The sequence below is a fragment of the Netta rufina genome, assembly GCF_964035555.1.
Source record: "Netta rufina genome assembly, chromosome: 6".
NCBI classification, from domain to species: Eukaryota; Metazoa; Chordata; class Aves; order Anseriformes; family Anatidae; genus Netta; species Netta rufina.
Genome location: NC_140129.1, coordinates 9,565,334 through 9,587,329, shown reverse-complemented (window position 1 = coordinate 9,587,329; position 21,996 = coordinate 9,565,334). Strand labels below are relative to the sequence as shown.

The window sequence follows — 21,996 nt, the reverse complement described above, 5'->3', positions numbered from 1 at the left end:
CTCATATGACATGAGCAGCTTATATTAACTTTACTGGCAGCTTCGTGCATGCTTGTTTTGGAAAAAAGTTATATATTGCATTCAAGTAGGTATTAGTTTCTTCCCACTGAAGCAGAGCCCCAAACTTAAACTATGTCCTATGTACAGTATGAAATGACTCCACTGCAAAGAGTTTGAGAAAAAAGAAAAGGCATTAAAGCAAGTTTAAACTTGAACTTTTAAACTTTTTTGAACATAGTTTACAGTGTTCATGCTGGGAGTGTTATGGTGCTAGTTTTGACTATCACTGTGAAGTGAAATCCCAGTTCTGGAAACTAGTGGGAATTTTCCATTAGACTTTAGGATCAGGATTTGTGCTCTCTCAGCCTTCACAAGTTTTAGTGTAGATCAAGCTTGTATTAGTGGGCTACAGAAAATGAGGCTGGCTCTCAAGAAAGGCTTTAAACTGTCTGCTCATTTGATTTATGGTTCAGTACTATAAATTGGACAGTGAAGCCATCCGATCCAGAAATAGGTAATAGTTGTGCTCCCTGTACAGACAGGTGCAATGACCAAGACACCAAGACTTCCTACAGAATTGGAGACACCTGGAGCAAGAAGGATAACCGTGGAAACCTGCTTCAGTGCATCTGTACTGGTAATGGCAGAGGTGAATGGAAGTGCGAAAGACACACATCCCTGCATACGACTAGCACTGGTAAGTGGGGCATCTTAGTGCATAAAGCAGAGGCAAGGAATGGCACATTTTGGGTAGCTAGGAGTTGGTGCTGAATTGCACCATCCTAATTTAGGCATTTAGAATACTTGTCAGAGTAAGATCAGCAAAAAAGTCAGAATTCAGGATATGCTCCTTGTTTGTGCGTGTATAGATAAGATTAATTATACTTAGTTTCCTTGCACAAATGGGGCTTGCACATACAGATGTGATAGCCTGAGCAATTGCAGTACAGTAAATCACAACCAAGTCTGTGCTTCTACAGGAAATATCTACTAGCTTTGTCTTGGAAACATGGCATTTTGATTAGTATTTGAACTTGATGTATTTGCCTCAGGGTAACTGTCTTGAAATGCCCTTAATTTAAACTCCACTGAGACCATCTGGTTTCTTTGACAAGATAAATACACCTACTAATGGTTGGGCTTTAAAAAACAGAAATGGCAAAGTATGCATACAATGCTGTTTCGTACATATACATTAGTTTGTAATTTTGTATGAAATATTGCCTAGTGTATAGGTAATATATTTCCCGTCCAAAGTCCGTCAGTCTTCAGCTTCTAAATTCTTGCCATTTTAAGGATCTGGGTTTCGTTCTGGTGTATGCAGTGTAAAACTTCTGTTCTGAATAAGTTTGCCACTGGTCTTTTTTTTCTCAATTCTAGATCTCTATCAACTAAAAAATGCTTTTCAAAAAAGCTTTTGTTTTTAAACAACTCCTTTGCAGAGCTGTTGACAGTCTTAATCCTTTCTAAAGCCATTCTACATTGTTAGAAAACAGAGGCTATCACTAGCAGAAGATGGAGTTGTTCTTTTAATTTTGAAGTTCTCTAAGTGGAATAATTAAAATGTGTCTAGGGAAGCTGAGTATTGTGCCTTCGATCTAGTGGAGTGCTTAAGATTTTATCTCAGCATTTAGTTGAAGCGTTCTGTCCTTCAGCTTTGCACGTGATGTCTCACCTCTCCCATGTTCTCCTGCAGGTTCTGGCTCTCCTAGCTTCACAAATGTACAGACTGCATTGTACCAGCCTCAGCCTCAACAGCCCCAGCCTCAGCCATATGGCCAGTGCATAACTGATAATGGAGTGGTGTACTCTGTGGGTATGCAGTGGCTCAAGACACAGGGCAGCCAGCAAATGCTTTGTACATGCCTGGGCAACGGAGTCAGCTGCCAGGAAATAGGTATGACTCTTTGTTCAGTGCCTGTTCAGTCCTGTGAGATCTTTGGGACTGCCCTGCAGTTTCATTTTGGAGTCCCTTTGTAGGTGTAGCAGATGTCTGCTGAAGAGGTGCTGGGGAAAGGTGCAAGGGGTGAAAAAGTAGTTGTTTTGGTTATTTGAATCCCAGTCCTGTAGGGCAGAAATATTTCCAGTGAGTTATATATAACTGCTGAGGGAAAACGGAGCCCCTGGGGAGCAGCATTAATAATTCTATTCAAACCAAGCTGCAATAATATATGTTTGGAAAAGAATGTAAAAGAATGACACAGCTGTGGGACTAAGTCTTCTCTTGGTGTGTATTGGCTCGGGTCCACGGCCGGCACTGTGGGTTCACAGCAGCCAGTGACTTGGCCCAGAGGGGCTACTGCTGTTAGCTGTAAGATTTGAGGATTTAAGCCAGAGCCTAATGCTGTGATTTTGCTTGTTTTAAAGCCGTGACCCAAACATATGGTGGCAATTCTGATGGAGAAGCCTGTGTTCTGCCTTTCACCTACAATGGAAGGACTTTCTACTCCTGCACGACAGAAGGCCGCACGGATGGACACCTCTGGTGCAGCACCACTTCCAACTTCGAGCAGGACAGGAGATACTCCTTCTGTACTGAGCAGAACGGTGAGCTCTTAGAGGGTCTTCACATACACATGGCTTTCATCAAAAACTCTTAGCTGCCTGACCAGTCCCAGCATTTTGGAGGGACTCCAGGCACACCTCAACAGCAAGACAGTTCTGTGAATGGAGGGAGGGCTGTCTGGAGTCAGGGCATTTTTATGCTCTTGGATTTTTGGAGAGTGCTCAGGATGATACAGGTGTTGCCTCTGAGTCCTGCTCTCTCTCTTCCAAACTGACCTTGGAACATGAGTACTTAGTCAGGAAAGAGCTTTGGCCCAAAACATACTTGGACTTTGCCTCTGCTTGGCTGAATTGCTAGAGCAATGCCCTTATTAGGTTGCAAAGAAGAGGATATCCATAGAGTACAGTTCGTGCAGTCTTCTCTTACTGCCTCACTCCTGACTATCTAGCCAGGTTGCCATATATAGCTGTAATCTTGATGTGATTTGTGATCACTGTGATCAAGAGCTGGTGTGTGACTAATGCAGCAGCATTCCCTCTTGTCAGTGGATGACCAGTGTTGCCTTCACAGCACAAAGTTACCTGGGTGGTTGTGCTTCTTGGAAAGCCCATCAGACATCCATGGAACAGTGTCCAGGCAGGCTTCTCTGCAGACTGACCTTGGAGAGAATTTTTCATGTTCCCACATGAAAACACTGCTTCTTACACTACACAGGCTTTTTTTAACTGCTCTTTCTAATTAATTTTTTAAAAGTCAAGCCCTTCTCTGCAGCACATACAATACTTTTTTTTTTTTTTAAAGAAAAACCCCAACAAAAGCAAAACCAAAAAAACCACTCCCTTCTCCACATGCGTGTGTGTGTGTATATGCACATGCACATTCTTGGTTTAGTGAGTTTTCTTGTGATATACTGTCAGGAATGAGAAATATCAATATAGAAAAAGCGTCAGCAAATAGCTCCTTGTTCTGCATTATTTGTAAACCAGAGTTGCTCAAGAGGTGAATAGTTCATGTAGATTAGAGCCCTCTTCCCACTACTGCTTGCAAAACATGAAGCTTTCAACCTACAGAGAGTTTTTGACTTGTTGTACATACCTGAGTTGTAACCCTTTCCTGAGGTCTGAGCTTTTACTTCAAGCCAAAGGGCACAATTGGGTAATAACCTCAGTGAGATAATACAGATATGCTGAGAACTGAGGTTACTTGACTCTCTGGGCTTTGGTACAAAGGGTCTGCAAAGCCACTTCCCAAACACCCTGAGCTTTAGTTTTCCATATTCCCCAGGAATTCCCATGGTTGGGTCCATGGGACTCAAAGCAGCTCTTTCCAAAGCAATGTTTAAACGGAACTGACCTTGTGCAAGGCTTGTTTCCAGATCTGCATTAATTAAATATCATACAGGACACACATGGAAAAATAAATGCTGGGGGATTGTTTTTAAAGCTGTTCCCTGCATGCTAGGAGAGAGCACAGGCTTGATTTGCGTTTGTTTCCTTTTCCCTCTTGCACAGTTTTGGTCCAGACTCGTGGTGGCAATTCCAATGGTGCTCTGTGCCACTTCCCCTTCCTGTACAACAACCGCAACTACACTGACTGTACTTCTGAGGGACGGAGAGACAACATGAAGTGGTGTGGAACCACTGAGAACTATGATGCTGACCAGAAATTTGGTTTCTGCCCAATGGCTGGTAAGACCGAGAACCATAAAGGGATTACGGAGTACTTGTAAGTGGCTCTTTGAGCTGGAAAGTAAAGCCTGTCTGTCACTGGACAGTTATGGATGGCTTCCAGTGAGCTGCATCCCAGCCCAAAAAGCTTTAAGGAACTTCTAAAGCTTTTTGTCCTTTTTTCCCTATTAATCACTTCTAGCGGAGACTCAGGCAATGCCAGGAGAACGCTATTTTTGTCACTCCTATGCTGCAAGCTTCTCAGCTGCTGCAAACTGGTGTAGGCCCACTGGGGAGCAATGGACTACACTGCTTTAAAGCAAGGGAGGTTTTTATCTTCCATCTGCCAAAGCTTCTCCCTAATGGCTTATCACTTCCTCTTGCCTGATCTGTGGTTAGGAATATGTCTACGCTTATAAATCCGTGTTACCCTGGAAATGGCAGTAGTGTCAACATCAATATTGTGGTCCATTCCTGCAATCTATGCACTCTCTGATCTTTGACACGTGGGAGGGAATGCGACTACCAGTTTTTAAACAAAAGACCTTCTGTAATTAACATCTGTAATTAACAGCATCTGAGCCCTTAACCAGCTTGGTGAACACAGATCTTCAAGGGGCAGTGTTCATAAAGGCTTGGATGTAACAAGAACAGATTCTTTCACACAGCACCCTTTGGACTTCGTACAGAAACTAATTGTAGAAGCTTTCAAATTAAAACTAAAATGAATGAACCCCTACAAGTGATCTAAACTTAAAATATCATCACCCTGCCTGAATCTTGTTACCTTCAGCCATGTAAGGTATCGTCTTGCTTTCTTCTCACCCAGCCCATGAAGAAATCTGCACGACCAACGATGGTGTCATGTACCGTGTTGGGGACCAGTGGGACAAACAGCACGACCTGGGCCACATGATGAGATGCACCTGTGTAGGCAATGGCCGCGGAGAGTGGACTTGCATCGCGTACTCCCAGCTCAGAGGTAATGATCTTCATGTCCATCTCACTGTGTCAGTGTAAGCCTTGGGAGGGTGGGAGAAATTAGTTTTCTTTCTCATCACTGGCAATTCAAGCCTGGATTTTGTTACCAAGCTTTCCTTTGGAATACAAAGGGAATCAGAGGAGCTATATGAAGTTCCTGTCTTGTTTCCATGCTGGAAAAGTACTGCTTCAGCCTTTGTAGGCTAGCAAGCAGAGGCAAACCTTGATTAGCTTGATCAGTATGTATCCCTACCTCCTTTTGTCTGCATTTAGCAGTCAGCGCCACTGAGACTTTACAGAGAGCTCAGCAGAAGCCTCTCAAGAGCAGACAAAACCCCAGACTAGTCTGAAGTTTGAATGCAGAACCATCCTGCTTTATTGTTCTGCTGTGAAATTTTCAATTCCTCTGTGCTGGACAAATCCCTTTGCGAGCTAATCTATATGAGAAGTTGGCAGGACAGCACGGAGATTACTCTTATTTACTTATTTATATGAGTGGCCCAAGTGGAGAAGTGCTTAAGCAATACCAAAAAAAGAAGACTTAAAAGCACAGACATTTGATCATCCTGCAGTTAGCTCACAGCATTGGCTTCATGTCTGGAAAAGGCAGGGGGGTTGCTGTCAAGCAGCCAAGAAAGGACTCTAACACCACTGCTGAAATGGGATATAATTTATAGGGAAAGGCCTGCTCAAGGGCTTTGGGAGGGTTTTTTATGTGTTTCCTTTAGAACACTGAGAAATGCACTGCTAAAAGCCTTTCAGGTCTGTGAAACTCCTTTCTCCACAAACACAGCTCTCTGCAGTTTAGTTCTTGAGTGTAAGTGGTCTTTCTTGGTGATGGGGGTATGGATACATGCTTTGTTCAAAAGGCAAATGTTATCTAAGTGGAACTGTTAAAACATAGCAACTGGAGGAGGTCCTTAGCCTCCACAGGAGGATCTGGCCATTGCTTGGTTTATCCTGATGCCATGCTTGTGGTGTGGGAAAATATGATGGGGAATGAAGGCCTGGGATTAACTGAGTCACTTCCCCAAGGACAGATGGTCTGTGACTGAGTCCAGAACTGAACTTGGGTCTCTTGGGTCCCGCTTAACAAAACAACATGCTTCTGGGGTGGTTTTATCGTTTGTTTTGTCTTTTTGCTCCTTGCTGTGATTAGTCTGGCTTTAGGAATTCTGGGCCAGATCACAGGTTGACGTATGAGGTTCTCCACTGAACTTAATAGACTTCCCTTTAGCACAGGGTCTGGTTACTGTGTTTTGGGGGAATGGGAGATTAGTAGGCACCAGTAACATCCTGGATGTAGAATAGATCTGCTCCTATCTTCAAATTACTACAAAGAATAGAAGTGTTACCCAGCTGAATAACATCATAAGGATATCTGTACGTCACTGTGGTATCTTGTGAATTTGGAGTAGTGCAGTTCTAATGATTTCAGACAGGACTCACCGAGGCTTTACAGTCGAGACCTAAGAGGTAGAAGTGAAAGAAGTAGTGTGCTGGCTTAGATTCTTTCACATGTGGAATCTGTCATAAGGAGCAACCAAGCAATCCTGGAGCTTGACTAATGCATACTACTTTGGACTGCATCCTACCGAGCGTTTTTCTGCAAGTGGTACTTATTTGCACACTGCTGATAAATGAACTCAGGAGCAGCGGTGTGTATGCAGCACCGATCTGCGATGATCTGAGATATCAGAGGGGCTCCATTTGGCACGAATGGAGCTTGTCAGGGTCAGTCTCTGCAAGCTGAACACAGGGAGGGAAATATTTGCCAAGCAGAAGGATTTTGTCTTCATGCTTAGAGCTCTTGCTGACAAAGTATCTCTGCTCTTTCTCAAACAGACCAGTGCATTGTGGACGGTATCACCTATGATGTGAACCAGACGTTCCACAAGCGTCACGATGAGGGGCACATGCTGAACTGCACGTGCTTTGGCCAGGGTCGGGGGAGATGGAAATGTGATCCTGTGGGTAAGTCACCAGCTGTTTCCTCTTGCCAAATTCAGACCATGGCTGTGGAAGAGCTCATTATGGTGTGGTGAAACTGGTGCATGAATTTGGGCTCACAGAACTCAAATTCAGGCACTTTTTGCCTTGAATTGCACAACAGTGCTGATAAATCAAGATGCGACTAGTTAGTGATGCTAGGTGCAGTTCTTTCCTTTCTCTGTCCTAAAATCTTTAGGAGGTCTCTTCGTTGAACTGAGAGGAATGCCACCAGCATATATTAACATACCTTGGACTAAATTGATTTTTTGGATGCCCTTTATTCCAGCAAAAAAGAAGTTCAGAATAAGAATAGGTGTTAATAGCACTCTGGAGGCTAGCTAAAACCATCGTGGCTCTGTGCAGGAATTAAGAGACTTCATCTTTTCTGCTTCCCACTTTCCCTAGTGAACCTAGACTGGAAGATAAGACCTAACTGTTTGATTTGCAGTTACTAAATCTAGAGAACTTTGAGCTGTGGCCAAGAAAATCTATTAGAAAGCACTAGTGGTTAAGTTCTGCTTTATTTACAGTAATAACTGCACAGTTTTACTGGAGGAACTTGGATTGTAAAGCTCCTAAAAGTCATTACTTACAAGCCATTAATTTGAAAGAAGGGGAGGTAAAATTTCCTTTATCTGTAGGGTGCAATTGGTTTAATTTTGTTGGCTCTCTCTAAACAAGGCTCATGTTTACCCAAGCAGCATAATGTTAGTTCTCACTGAAAACTTCCATTGAGCCAGAAATGACATAGGTCAGGCTACAAAGTGTACTGAAGCATTGGTACTGTTGTATTTACACGAGCTTAAGCTGATTTCAGGATTTGTTCAGTCCTCCTTCGGTTTATACAATGGTAAAATCTAGAATGATTCTGATGAGTATTAATGGGTCACTTCAGACTTCTGTATGACTGAATTCTGCTTAAGCCAGTGGGAGTTCTGCCACTGGTTTCCTTGAGAGCAGCGTGGTTCATCTGTGGATGAGAGATGAGCTCAGTTGACTGGAGCAGAACTGGGCTCCAAAATAGCCAGTACAAAATTAATCCTTTCTTGAAGAAACACCCCACTGACTTCACAGGGACAGCCAGTGCTTACCAGTCTTTTATTTACCAGGTGGACAGCCTGTGCTTAATAGTGTTTTAAGCAATGTGTCACAGCTGAGTTAACCCCTTAACACCTGATTTAACACACACAGTGATATAGCAAGAACCTTGGTTCAAGGTTCAGTTTGTTGCCACTTGCTCTTTATGCAATATTTGTGAATATTTTTACATTTTCTGTGCAAAAGTCTCTTTTGACTTCCTCTTCTGTTTAGCCTAGATTTTTCACAGTAGTTTTGGTAACATGTGGTAGTTAACTGTCTCTTTCTGTGCCTTTAGATCAGTGCCAGGATTCGGAAACCCGTACCTTTTACCAAATTGGAGACTCATGGGAGAAGTACGTCCATGGCATCAGATACCAGTGCTATTGTTATGGCCGTGGTATTGGAGAGTGGCATTGCCAGCCCCTGCAGGCCTATGCTGGTAAGAAACTTGTCTGCTGAGTAAGATATGAAGAAAGCAATCTTCCTTTTCCTCATCTGTTCTTGACAGACGCAAACGGGTGTCATGATTACAGTAGAAGGGGTTCCCTGTAAGGTCAGAAAGGGAATTTGAACCTGATCAACTCAAGCAGAGGAAGGATTTCAGTAGTTAACCCTGTTCCTGTTGCCTTGTCTCTGTCTTACTAGCTGTATGGCAGGAGGGCACCTGGCAGGCAGAACTAGGGACTGCCTTTCTTTTTGGGGCAGTGAGCTAAGGATGGTAAGAATAGGAAGCAGACCTTCTCTGAACCCCACTGTGAGTTTTACAGGGGATTGCTGAGCTTCATTGACTCCTGTCAGACTGCTTAAACAAACATCTCCCTGAGCTATGTGAAATATGCATGTCCCCAGAGTGGAGACCAGGGATTTAGGCTTTCTATAGACACAAGAGTGGCTGAAAATGTGTAAATAAACCCAAACCTACATTCAGAAACATTAGATTTGGGTTAGGTAAGCTTGGAAACTTTGTGTGTGGGCACAGCTTTGTTTGCCTAGAAAAGTCCTGTTAAATATGTAGCAGGTATATACGTTACACAGTTGTCCAAATAAATTAAATATAGAAATCTTGGGAGGGTGTACATGTTGAATGGCTAAAGCAGCACTTTCCTGCAGATTCCAGGTGTCTCTTTGCTGGGATTTTCTGAGAATTAACACGAGTACAATGTTGCTGAGTGTTCAGTGAAACCTCCCCAGCAGGGCAGGAAGGGACTGGAAGGAGAACCATTGGATCATAAAACTTTTCCTTCTCTGTTAGAGAGCTTTGTGAAGAAAATGTACCTGAGCGTGATCTAGCTACCAGTTTCTTGTGTTTACATATTTAGTCTTAAGTGTTAGAGCAGTGCTGAACTTGTGTTTTCATGGGTTTATGGACCTGATGTGTCTCAAGCCTTTCACCAACCCTTCTGGTTTGGTTTGTGTGCGGATGTGCCTCACTACCTGTGGAGTGTTCCACAAAGACATGACAATTCAGTTTCAAATAAACCAATCAAGAAATCTATCAAAGCAGTAAAAGGCTAGCATCTATTAGCAGGCTGAAGCTGATCTCAGACCAGGAATTTCCCCTCAACACACCATAGGATCAGATCATTTCTCATGTTTCTGTGCCCCTTGCTCCCATCACACCAGATAACTTACAAAAGCAGGTAGTGGCTGAGAAGCTCTCTTTGAACAATAACTTTGCTTTACACTTTTTCTAAACCAGGCAGTTCCAATTTTCTATTTCATAACAGAGGAAATTAACCTAAACAACACATGCTAACTCCCTGATAGAATATAGAATATATTCTAATTCATCAGTTTTCTATTGAGACTGAAGCACTAAGGATAGTACAATCTGACTTGTTTCCCATGTATGTAAGTAGTGGATGAGCCATGCAGAAGAAAAGCATCCCCAATATGCTAAGAAAGGGATTTTTCTTATTTTTTTCCCCCCAGGGCCATCTGGTCCTGTTCAGGTGATTATTACAGAGAGTACAAATCAGCCAAACTCCCATCCTATCCAGTGGAATGCTCCGAAAACATCTCACATCAGCAAGTACATCCTGCGCTGGAGACCGGTGAGTGCCACATGAGCCACCTTATCCTGTAGATGCATTCAGAGTTCCAGAAATGCACAGAAATGCTCTTTAAAGCTCCAGGCTTTCACTCCCAGAGTCCTCACTGTTAGTTTCTCTTTTCAGTGAGAACCCATATTTGCCTCACAAAAACTGCTATTTCATTCAAAAACTCGTTATTTTGTGTGTGTGTGTGTGTGTTTTTTGGATGTCTGGAAGAAGTGCTGACATGATTTCAGCAACCTTCAGTTGCTAATTCACTGTCATTGTGCTGACAAGGTTAATTGTTACTCTGAGGATCAAAAACAACCTGTGCTGTACAAGCACTTGTTGTTTTCGTGTGCAAACATTACTGGTCATTGTGTTCATGAATTTCCCCATGTACAAAAGCACTACTACAGTAAGCAGACAACTTTATCCTTCCTCACTTTAAGCAGTGTAAACAATTGTGAAAGCTTCCCTACCTTCAGAAATACTGTTTTAGTACCGTGTGTGTATCCAGAGACAACTGTGATAGTTTGTATGCTATTAATGAGGAGGTAAAAACTAGTAGGACAGGAAGACAAAAACAGCTAGGAAAGGATTAAATAAGCAGTCTGTCTCCCATCTTCGGTAAAGTCTGAGCCAAAGCTGTTTAACCACTGCTTGTTGGCTCATTCACGTCTGAGGAGTGATTGTTCTAACCAATGCAGATAGTTGTGTTACAATTCCCCAGAGCACAGCTTCACAAAAGACCACTTAATCGTTAAGAACACTAGTACTTCAATGCTGCCTGTGATTAAGAGAACAATAAAGGCCCTGATCCAAAGCCATTAAAGGCACTTAAGTCTTTTTACTGACTTCAGTGTATCTTGGATCAAGGCCTGAATGAAATGGACTTTAAAGAAATGGACTTTAAAGCACTGGAGTACAAACCTCAGAGGATGGAGCATTATTTTAAAGCTTCCCATAGAGTTCAAACACAGGGTAGAGGGACAAACCTTTTCTGTATATTGTCTTCAGATGATGGCTTGGAGTGCTGTTGTGGACAGTTTTCAAATGTGCATTTTCCAGCTATTCCTTCATGCCTTACTGCATTTTTGATAAGGAATGACTTTAGTGTATATGTTACAGACCTTCTTGGTAAAGGAGCAAGTTCAAGCTAGTTTGTTTTTTCAATTTACCCCAGTAAAACTTAATCACCCAAGAAGTTACTAGCCCTGCTTCCTGGCATACTTTCACTTGACTTTGTTCATTAGCCATTCGAGTCATACTTAGGTTTGAATATCACAGCGCTTGCTAACGATGCAGCAGGTTAGCTCACTGGATCAGCCTGCTTGTGCAGACCATGGAGTTTCTTGCTATATGGGTGTCCTTGTTCCTGCAGAAAAACTCTGGAAGACACTGGAAGGAAGCCACCATCCCTGGCCACCTGAACTCCTACACCATCTCAGGCCTGAAGCCTGGTGTGATTTATGAAGGACAGCTCATCAGTGTTCAGCAGCATGGCCCCAAGGAAGTCACGCGCTTTGATTTTACCACAACTAGTACCACAGCGGTGACGAGTAAGTTGAGCAGCGGGGCAGGAGTGGCATCCACAGAAACCTACTCTCCCTCTGTGCTAGTTTGCCCAAAGGTTTTTCCCAAAGATGTTTCCTGCATTCTGGTCAACACCTAAGTAACAATGGTTAATTAAACCTCTTTCTTTTCTTTTTAGGCAACACTGTTTCAGGAGAGACAACTCTTCTTCCTCCAATGGTTGCTACTTCCGAGTCAGTCACTGAAATCACAGCCAGCAGCTTTGTTGTCTCCTGGGTTTCCGCATCTGACACAGTTTCTGGATTCCGTGTTGAATATGAGCTGAGCGAGGAGGGAGATGAGCCACAGTATCTTGGTGAGACAGTGTTTGAGTCTACTAGACCCAAGCATCATTAACAATATCACTGTTTTCTGTGACAGTCAGTATAGCTGGTGTAAATAGTGAGGATCTTGCTGTTTCTGTATGATTTGATTAAGATCAGACAGTGGAGGACTAGCTGAGATCACAATTTCACCTAGTTCTCCTCTGAGCTAATAATTCTCCCTCGGCTGTTGCCCCCTGAACTCACAGGCTTGGACTCGTGAGCAGAAGTAGCTTACACTAAAGGTGGTGAAAGTGCTGGCAGCCTTCTTGTCTGCACACTCCAGACAGCTGAGCTGCGTTGTGAAGCAGTTTCTGAGCTCCTCTGTCTACAGGCAGAGGTTTTTGAGGCAAAGTTCAGGCAATTCCCAGTTTCCCCAAGAAGCAGCTCCTTACTGGCCAGACTAAAGCCAAGCATCTTAAGGGAATTTCCTACATCTGGCATGTAGGTGGACATCTGGGGGAAGGGGTGGTGGGAGAAGTTTATCAGCTCATAATGTCATTCATCTCCTCATGAGTCAGTCTTTCCACATAGTCTCTTAATGTGAAAATTCTTCCATATATTTCCGTATTGAAAACGCAGCAGTTAGGATGTGAAATGAGTTCACAGTTGGCTGAGATGACTAAAGGTCAGCAGCGTGCAGGGGGATACTGCTTGAGTTGCCCTGCCTCATCGCACGTCCAGCCTTGCAGTCCTAGGTGTTGCCTGCTTGTTCAGTGTAGACCTGTCCCAACTCCTCCTAACTCTTCGGGTGTGGGCTAAGGCCACAGTGCAGATCAAGTGTTTTATTGCAGGAGGACTGATTCAGCCCAAATTAGAGCAGAGGTCTCAATTATTTCATTTGGTGAGAAGGTGACAAGGTAGAACTGCTAAGACAATCTTTCGTTTCTTGCCTCCCATAGATCTTCCAAGTACAGCCACTTCTGTCAACATCCCTGACTTGCTTCCTGGTCGCAAGTATATTGTTAACGTCTATCAGATCTCTGAAGAAGGGGAACAGAATCTGATCCTGTCTACTTCACAGACTACAGGTATGTGTGGCTGGGTGTTGCTGCACTCTTCATGCCATTATTATTTGCCCAGAAAATTGTTACCTCTCATCCTCACATTTGCTGTCCTCCTCTGTTATTCTCTTAAACAGCTCCTGATGCACCTCCTGATCACACCGTGGAAAGCGTAGATGACACATCAATTGTCATTAGCTGGAGTAGACCACAGGCTCCAATCACAGGTTTGCCTAATTGGAACACATCTATTTCTCACTACTGGTAGAATCTAACATCTAAGTAGAAAGGAAAATGAAGTATAACTCTGGGACAGTGGGTGAGTGCAGAATGCTGCTCAGTCTCAGAGACCGGCTGGAAAGTCTATGGGCAGTTCAGCTTTGTTGCTGCACGTACAGCTGAAGGGGTCTCACTGTTTGAACCAGGCAATCCAGGAGGCTGAGTGCAACATAATTCCTCCTGGATTTGTGTTAAATAAAATCAAGCCTTGTGACCTTCTCTTGGTACCTGTCATGCAGACCTTGCCATAACAAACACGAGAATGGTGTAGGTCTTAAATCAACACAGCAAAGCTCAGAAATATTCTGATGCGGATCAGATTATGCAGTGTAAGTCATTATGAACGTGTGACCTGCAGGTGGGACCTCAGCAAAAGCAAGCCACGGGTGCTGCTGGAGTTTGGGACTGTCTTTATGAAACCTCAATGGAAAAACGTATTTAGCTCTCATTTCTAGCATTCTTTGTGTTGGCTTACTCATTGAACCTGAGGACTGTATATATAGATATACTTCTCTTGCTTTAGGCTACAGAATTATCTACACACCCTCTGTGGAAGGCAGCAGCACGGAACTTAACCTGCCTGACACTGCTACCTCTGTAACACTCAGTGACTTGATGCCGGGTGTTCAGTACAACATCAGCATCTACGCAGTGGAAGAAAATCAGGAGAGTACTCCTGTCTTCATCCAACAGGAAACCACAGGCGTCCCACGCACAGGTAATGGCCGGCATGTGCTGTAGATCAGGCACTGAATTCTCTTTCAGTACCTAGACCCAAGTGACAATGCGAATTCCCATTGCTCCAACTAGATGAGCAGTGCTGCTGAATCCTTAAATGGACTTTTAATTCCGTCTTTTCATTGTTTTGTGTTTTTTTTAATTGTGTCACGGATACTGAAGTTCTGTGGTAAAGTCATACTTATGAATTGGCACAGTCAAACCACTACTCTGCATTAATAGGGTTATAATTCCAGGGGATCAGACTGCAGGCAGGCCAAAAGGTTAGGCTTGCATTGTGTCGACGGAAAAGAGAGATCAGAGTTTCTTAAGCTGTCTTAAGGGGATTCTGCTAAGAGATCTTAGGAGTCTGGTAAATTATTTTGCCTCAGTGCTTGGCCTGCAGATGTTTAAGGTTATGTACTCAGATACCACAACACAAATCTAAATAGCTCACCTGACTTCTCCATCTCCCTTCCAGTCCTAAGCTATTTTCCATTGCAATCAGCAGAGATGGGGCACTGCTCACATTGATTGTGCCGAAATAACGCCATATGATGTAAACTGAGCCACCCATGCTTAAAACAAAAAAAAAAAAGGTGTCTGGGTTCTTTAAGTAGACAATTGGGCTGGATAGCCAAACCATAAGAAAGGACAGTGGAAAAAAATTGGGATCTGATGTGGTGGCAGTGGAATTTGATGGTCCTGCAAGTTGCAAGCACATGTGCTCGCAAATGGGAATTTACCAGGAATGAACCCAGCTCAATGATTTTATGGTTTGGCATGTATATCTTCTAGAAATGTGTGTTGGTTAACCTTAGGGCAGTATCACTCCTAATCTGAACATAGGAATTCACGGGTGCAGTACTTTGGGCCAACACAAAGGGAAGTGGATTTTGTGTTTGACTTCTTTAAGGCAAGATCAGCCCCTGTATTTGTTTAATTATAAAAGATGGATTTTAAGTTAATTATAGATGTTCAGAACGTCCCATGGATTTTTCAAAACCCTTCCTTCTAATTTTAAAAGGAGGTTCTTCAACCCCAACTCTTGGGTTTGAATTTCTTGTCATTGGACTCTCGTTTTTCAAGCCTTTGATTCTGCATATATTTGATATTCTGTAGCATATTACATTGCTTTTTTTGTTCTTGTTTGGTGATGGCAAGATATTCTGACAGAAATCATAAAATAGTTGAAGCTATGTAGTTATACTTTGAATTGTAGTCTGCTTGGATATTGTCCTGGAATTCGTGTATACATGCTTAGGGTAAGGTTACCATGATATTTATTTGGTAAGTATTCTTGGACTATCCATTGCTGAATCAAAACTTGATTTTTTTTTTTTTTTTCCTTCCATGTAAACCTATAGCTTTTACCAGTGACTAAGGATTCCCTCTAACGCTGTTTTGTCTCTCTGCTTTCAGATGAAGTTCCTTCACCCCGAGATCTGCAGTTTGTGGAGGTTTCTGATGTCAAGGTCACCATCATGTGGACGCCACCACAGAGCCAAGTGTCTGGCTATCGAGTGGAAGCAATCCCTGTCAATCGCCCTGGCCAGCACGGCCAGAGGCTGCCCATTACCAGAAGCTCTTTTGCTGAAGTTGTTGACCTGATCCCAGGAACAACCTATCTCTTTAAGATCTTTGCCGTGAGCCAGGGCAGGGAGAGCAAACCTTTGACTGGAGAGCAAACCACCAGTAAGTGTCTTCCCTTCGTGCTTTTTTCCACCTTTTGAAGTTCTTATGCCTCTGTTGCTTAGAGAAATATATAAACAGAGCACTTAAAGTGCCCCAGTTATAGCCCGGGAGGTATCCCATAACTGGGATGACAGGGCTGGGAATTCATTCAGTCAAACAATGATCTCTTCAGCAGATTTATCCTCCTCCAGGGCTTTCCAATGGGAGTTTAACTCTCATGGCACTTTAAAACAATTTCGTATGGCTGGAATTCAACTTTTTTATTACTGGCTGAGAATTGATGGGCCCTGCAGTTCTTTTACTGTGCAGATCACAGCCTGTGATTTTTTTGAGGATACCTTAGGGCAGATTTCAGCATGACTTAAGAGCCTTGCTGAGACTGTTCTGAAAATCCCTATCTCCTTTCTGACAGCCACATACCTATTTGGCTCCTGCTTTTGGTAGGAGTTCTGCACGCGCATGTAGGGACAGGCCTTGTCATTTAAAAGGGCTGCATTTTAGCTTCACCAGGTTAGGCCTGGCTTTCCACAGCCTGTCTCACCCCAGAAATTTCACTGTTGTCCCAGTAAAACCCAGGAAACTGCTTTGCAGGGATCTCAACAGACTGACAGTGTCACAGGGAGCATGTATTGTTTGGGAAGGAGTGTGCAGGATCTCTCAGAACCTTGTTGCTAGTGATCTAGTGGCACTGCAACGTGTTACCAGTGTGAGGCAAGGTGAGAAGCAAAGCACAATCTGTCAAGCATTGCTCTCTGCTTTGCAGAAGCACACAGAAGAGAAGAGCAGTGGGTGGGCAAGATGTAGGTTTTCAGAGGGAAGAGGAGGAGTTGAGCATGGTTTTGGTTGGTTATCTCTGCTCTTGATCCAAGAGAAGCAGATCAGGCAGAACCTGGGGCCTGGTTTATTTGGACAGATCCTGTTTATCAGGCAGTAGGAGGGTGTCTAGGTTTTGTGGTGTTCTTCAGCTGGGTTACATTACCCAAAGGACCACGTTGTGGTTTAACCCTGCAGGTAGGTAAGCACCACGCAGCCACTTGCTCATTCTTCTCAGGTGGGATGGGGGAGACAATTTAAATCTACATTCAGCTATACACATCTGCTGTTCTGACACTTTTCAGTAAATAAAAGCTTTTGAGAATCCAGCCCAACTCCTATGAAGATGAGGAGGAAGGAAAGGAAACGGGTTTTCTGAATCTAGTCCTGCTGTTTGAGAAATAGTTACTTACAGCCATAAAGTTAGGAACCATGCAGCTTAGGAATCTGAGCTTTTTCAGAAGTGTGTAGGAAAAAGAGCTCAAATCTCAGATCTGTGAGTGTTTTGTGGTTGTTTTCAGGAGCCTTGGGTAGGTGTAGAGCCCATCTCGAAATCCCCACGCAGCAGTGTGCATCAGAGCACAGACACTTGATTCAGAGAGCACAGGGCTAGTAACAAATGTCTAGAATCCTCTTCCATAGGCTGTGATCATCTGCTTAGCTGCTCTGCCTAAACCACACTTCAGAAAGTATTCACATAAATTGCATCCTGTAATCGAAAGTCCTGGGAAACAGAAATCATTCACAGTTCCCAAGGAAAACCCCACAGCAGAAGTCTCTTCCCACGGTGTAAATGTGATTCTCTTCTTGGCCTTCCGTTAAAGAGCAGTCTACAAACAAACTCCAAGCGTGTGTGTGGCTTTGTATCATCCCCTTTTTTCTTCAGTATGGGGAGAGGAAGTGATAAAAGCCTAATAGAGCTGTCAAATTAAGTTGTGGAGAAAGGAACCGACTGTAGACTACGTATGGATAAAGATGCAATCCTTGTCAGATGGGACTCAACACAAACCTAAGTACCAAGGAAAGAGAAAGCTGACTCTCAGCCTGCTGGTTGGAGAGGGGCTTAGGGAGAGTCACACTCATCTGTTGTCTCTTTGAAATATTTTCCTCATCTTTGGAAGGGATGGAAGAAGGAAGGCCTTGCTTCCTTTTCCTTCCCCCTTCGAAAAAGGAGAAAAGCAGGTAGAGGGAGAAAAGGGCAATGACTGCTGCTCTGAATCACTGGGAGGGTGACGAAAACATTAAATTTATCACAAAAAATGTTGCTTGCTGGGCTGGGAAAGGTATTTGCCATCAAAAAAGAGCATTGATGGAACTTCTCCTCACTGGTCTTAATTTCAACATGTGACTGGGGACTGGAAAAGGTGGGGAAGCTTGCCATGTAGACATGCCACTCCTTGCTGCAGCCGGTGCCACGCTGCCTGCTGTGGGACGGAATTGCTCAAGTGTTGTTCCCTGTCTGAGTCTCATCCTGTCCCAAGAGCTCCTTAGCTGAAGGCAGTGACATCTCTGCCGCTCGCTGGGGGCTCGAGTGCAGCACTTCAGAAACTGTGCCACTTCAGGCCCTTGTTTGTGTAGTTTTCTGGGTGAACGGTTTCAGCAGCTTCCCAGAGGTAGCGATAAAACGCGGAGGAAGCCTGATAAGAGCTGTTGCATGACTCCCGTGGGAGAGATGAGCATGCTTAGGATTGTTGTATGGTCAGTTCCACAGCGTGGTTATTTTTAAGTAACTCTAGGCTGGTTTTCTCCAGAAAGCTGCTGACTGTTCGTTATTTTGTCATGAAAAGGACAAGGCAGGGGGGTGTTTTGTTTTGGGAAGGGATTTTGAGGAGGGACAGGGAGGAGGACTGGGCAAAGGTTCAAAAACATTTATCCTTCCAGATGAAAAGGGGCTAAAGTTAGGTTTCCAGTCTTGCTAATACTGGCAAGTCTAAACTGAGCTGATTTTAAAAAAAATGTTCAGCATTCATGAGAAACTAAGGCAATTCCTCAGAGCTGTTGGGTTCATCTGTCTTGCCTCTGCTGTGAGCCTGGCTGCCCCGTGGGATGGCACGTATGGCAGATCTGTGTGGCACGGAGCCTTATTTTCTTTGGCTGGAGCCCCAAACCAGGATCAGTGCGTATTAGTGGGTGGCACTGAGACATGGATATGGCTATTTCATTTCTATTTCCAGCTCCCTACTGGCCCCCACCTTCCCTCTTCCTTGCTGTTATGCTAATGCCCTAAAATACAGGCACAACCACCTCACTTTATACCCATGTTTTTATGCGAGGTAGTGGAAGCCCTTTTGAAGTAGGGATTGAACCAAAAAACTGATGCACGTTCTGCTTTTTATTTATTCCAGAACTCGATGCCCCAACCAACCTGAGATTCCTCAATACCACGGAGCACTCGGTGCTCGTGTTGTGGACGCGGCCCCGTGCTGTGATCACAGGATACCGGCTGACTGCAGGTCCCACGAGAGGAGGCCAGCCACGGACCTACAACGTGGGACCTGCTGCCACTAAGTACCTCCTCAGGAACCTGCAGCCCGGCACTGAGTACACCGTGTACCTCGTGGCAGTTAAAGAAGACTTGCAAAGCGCAAGAGAGACTGGAGTCTTCACAACTTGTAAGTATAACAGGCACACACTCCTCTTCCCTAGTACTCTGGCCCTTCCTCAAAACTGTAGGCTTGTGCTGAAAGTGGCTATTGTGAACTGGTTTACAGAAGATCCCTTTTGAAGTGGTGTTCCAGCAGAACTGCTTGGGAAATATTCCTTGTTCTTCTTTCTGAACTTTTTGGCAGTAAAAGAGTTATTTGCATCAAAAAGCTCTCAGTAAAATATATTTCAGCTTTTTGATAATTAAAAACAAAAGTAGAAACATTGCTGGTACCTCCGTTTTTGGTTAACTGAGCGACAAAGACATTTAATTTTACGTGGTCTTGCCAGTTGTTTGGTTTTGGCATGGCAAATCAAGGAAAGCAAACAGCACCCTTAAAAAGGGTAAGGAATAATTAATCTGCTATTTGTCTAAAGCTGAAGGCAGTAATTTCTCAAGCCCAATCATGCTGTCTAAGGCAACGCAACAGCAGTTATAGAAATTAACACAAAAATTACATTCTACGCACTTTTTTTTTTTTTTTAAGATCTCAGTCACTTACAGTTGTGCAGCTTCCATGGAAGAAATACTAAGCAGATCTTGAGAGTAAAAGCAGTTCTGTAGAAAACCACGTGTGCGTCTAGAAAGAGCGAGTAGACTTCCTTTTTAAATAATGATGCAGTCATATAAACTGACAAAACTCAAAGCCCTCCAAGCCCAGAACCACATCCTCTTTTCAAAAGGGAATGTGGCTTATTTTATAACAATGAAGTTAAAATAAGGGTTTAAATTCACCACCACAGTCACACTGTTGACCTTGGCAAAGTGCTTTTTGCTGACAGAGACAGTCTTATCTATAAATATTTCTCAATTAGGATATGATTGGATATCTTCAGATGAATATTGTCTTCAAATTCTGGCTGATCTGAATGAAACCACTCCAGTTTGAGACTATAAATGAATAAACAATCTCTTCAGTATTAATGAGGTCAATTCAGATTAAGTGCAGTGGAGTTATTTAGACTGATTCTGGGATACACAAAAGCCTTGGCTTCTGTGTGGGACTCCTCACGGATATCAATGAGACCACAAATTCCTCGGATTGACTTTGAGCACTCTTTCACTCTGACTTCAAAAGAGCTGAAGATGTGTGTGAGGGATGAGATGGTCCTAGCTGGGACAGCTGGATGACAAACAAGGATGTAGTGTTTGGCTGTTTGAATGGCATATGGTGGGTGAAGGAAAAACCTGCTTTCAGAGGAACACTTCAGATATCATGCCAAAATCAGTATTTGCCAAATTCTTGGGGTTGGAGGGATAGAGGAGTTAGGAGACCTGGCTCAATATTTTGGTTTTCCTCAGGAACAACAAAAGCACTGACCACGACTAGACCACTTGCATACTGCAGCAGACAGAGGTCATCTGTCTTTTTGCTTTTCAAAACTAATACAGTTTAGCATCTTACTTCATAGCTTTGGCTATTTGGACTGCCCTAGGTTGTGTTTTCCAACTGTCAATCACCAGCACAGCAGCTAATCTCTGTTAATTCACTTCACAGATCAGCCTGTTGGCTCTGTTCCTCCTTTCAACACAGAAGTGACTGAGACTTCTATTGTCATCACCTGGACACCTGCCCCAAGGATTGGTTTCAAGGTAGGAGAAAACAAAATCCAGTGCTTTTTTTTTTTTTTTTTTTTTTTTTTGCAATTTGGTGGACCGATTACAGCTGATAAATATGGACAGTGAATGCTGCACAAATGAAAGAGGTACAAAAAATATTCTACGTACTGGGGGCAGGTGCAGATCAGAGAGGTTGATGCAAGTATGTCCTCTTTACATCATGTTCCTCAGAGGGACACGTTATTTACAGGCCTCGTGGTCCCCTGTGGCTGTATTTCTGCAGTCAGTTCGCTGGTAGGACCGTGAAGGCCTATACAGGTCAGGTTTCCAACCAGAGGGTATGGAACAACTCAGCTTGAGCTCAGGCTGCCTAAAACAAGCTACAGGTTTAATGGTTGGCGTGGAGCATACAGACCCATGATCCTGGCGTTGGATGACAAGTCAGAATGCTGATAATTACCTGGGACTGGAGTAGCTGAGACTGAAAAGCAAACTTTGCTGTTTCTCTGCAGCTGGGTGTGCGCCCAAGCCAAGGTGGAGAGGCTCCCCGGGAGGTCATCTCTGATTCTGGCAGCATCGTGATCTCTGGCCTGACCCCAGGAGTGGAGTACACCTACAGCCTCACCGTCCTGATGGACGGCCAGGAGAGAGAGACTCCCATCATCAGGAGAGTGATTACACGTATGACACTGCTGCTTTTCCATAATTACTCCTTCCCCTTGCTTCCTCTGTGCTCCTGTCTTCTGGGAGTCCTAGTTTCTTCTTCCAGCTGTGGTCTGGAAGGTGTCTCTGCATAGGTGACGGTAGCACTAGCTCATGCAACGTAGGGTCACAGCTTCAGAATAATATTTTTTGCTAATTCTGAAGGGTTAGGACAGAATGTGGGGAGAAGGGATGCTGAGGGAGCTAGTGTGGTTCTCAGTGCCATAAATGATTAATTTCTCTGAACACTTGCAGCCCTGTCTCCACCAACCAACCTGCGCCTGGAGCCCAATCCTGATACTGGAATCCTGATAGTCTCCTGGGACAGAAGCACAACTCCAGGTAACGATATGAATTCACACTGTGCTTGAACCCTCTATTGTACCAGAATGGTAATGCTTACCCTACAGTGCCTGAAATCTTGA

The 21,996-nt window shown here is 43.7% G+C and overlaps 1 protein-coding gene across 1 annotated transcript in view; it reads left to right on the top strand.

The window, feature by feature from the left end:
• The window catches only part of FN1 (fibronectin 1), a gene marked incomplete at its 5' end in the record, with an annotated part of 51,304 nt that overhangs the window by 6,217 nt on the left and 23,091 nt on the right, over positions 1-21,996 (top strand). The window contains 18 exons of the mRNA XM_084289404.1: positions 539-697; positions 1,697-1,897; positions 2,368-2,547; positions 4,018-4,194; positions 5,003-5,155; positions 7,000-7,128; positions 8,522-8,665; positions 10,159-10,280; positions 11,644-11,821; positions 11,974-12,150; positions 13,060-13,188; positions 13,299-13,388; positions 13,964-14,158; positions 15,580-15,852; positions 19,011-19,277; positions 20,808-20,902; positions 21,382-21,550; positions 21,827-21,913. Coding sequence (XP_084145530.1) covers positions 539-697; positions 1,697-1,897; positions 2,368-2,547; positions 4,018-4,194; positions 5,003-5,155; positions 7,000-7,128; positions 8,522-8,665; positions 10,159-10,280; positions 11,644-11,821; positions 11,974-12,150; positions 13,060-13,188; positions 13,299-13,388; positions 13,964-14,158; positions 15,580-15,852; positions 19,011-19,277; positions 20,808-20,902; positions 21,382-21,550; positions 21,827-21,913 — 2,925 coding nt within the window. The remainder of the gene's footprint in view (positions 1-538; positions 698-1,696; positions 1,898-2,367; positions 2,548-4,017; positions 4,195-5,002; positions 5,156-6,999; positions 7,129-8,521; positions 8,666-10,158; positions 10,281-11,643; positions 11,822-11,973; positions 12,151-13,059; positions 13,189-13,298; positions 13,389-13,963; positions 14,159-15,579; positions 15,853-19,010; positions 19,278-20,807; positions 20,903-21,381; positions 21,551-21,826; positions 21,914-21,996) is intronic.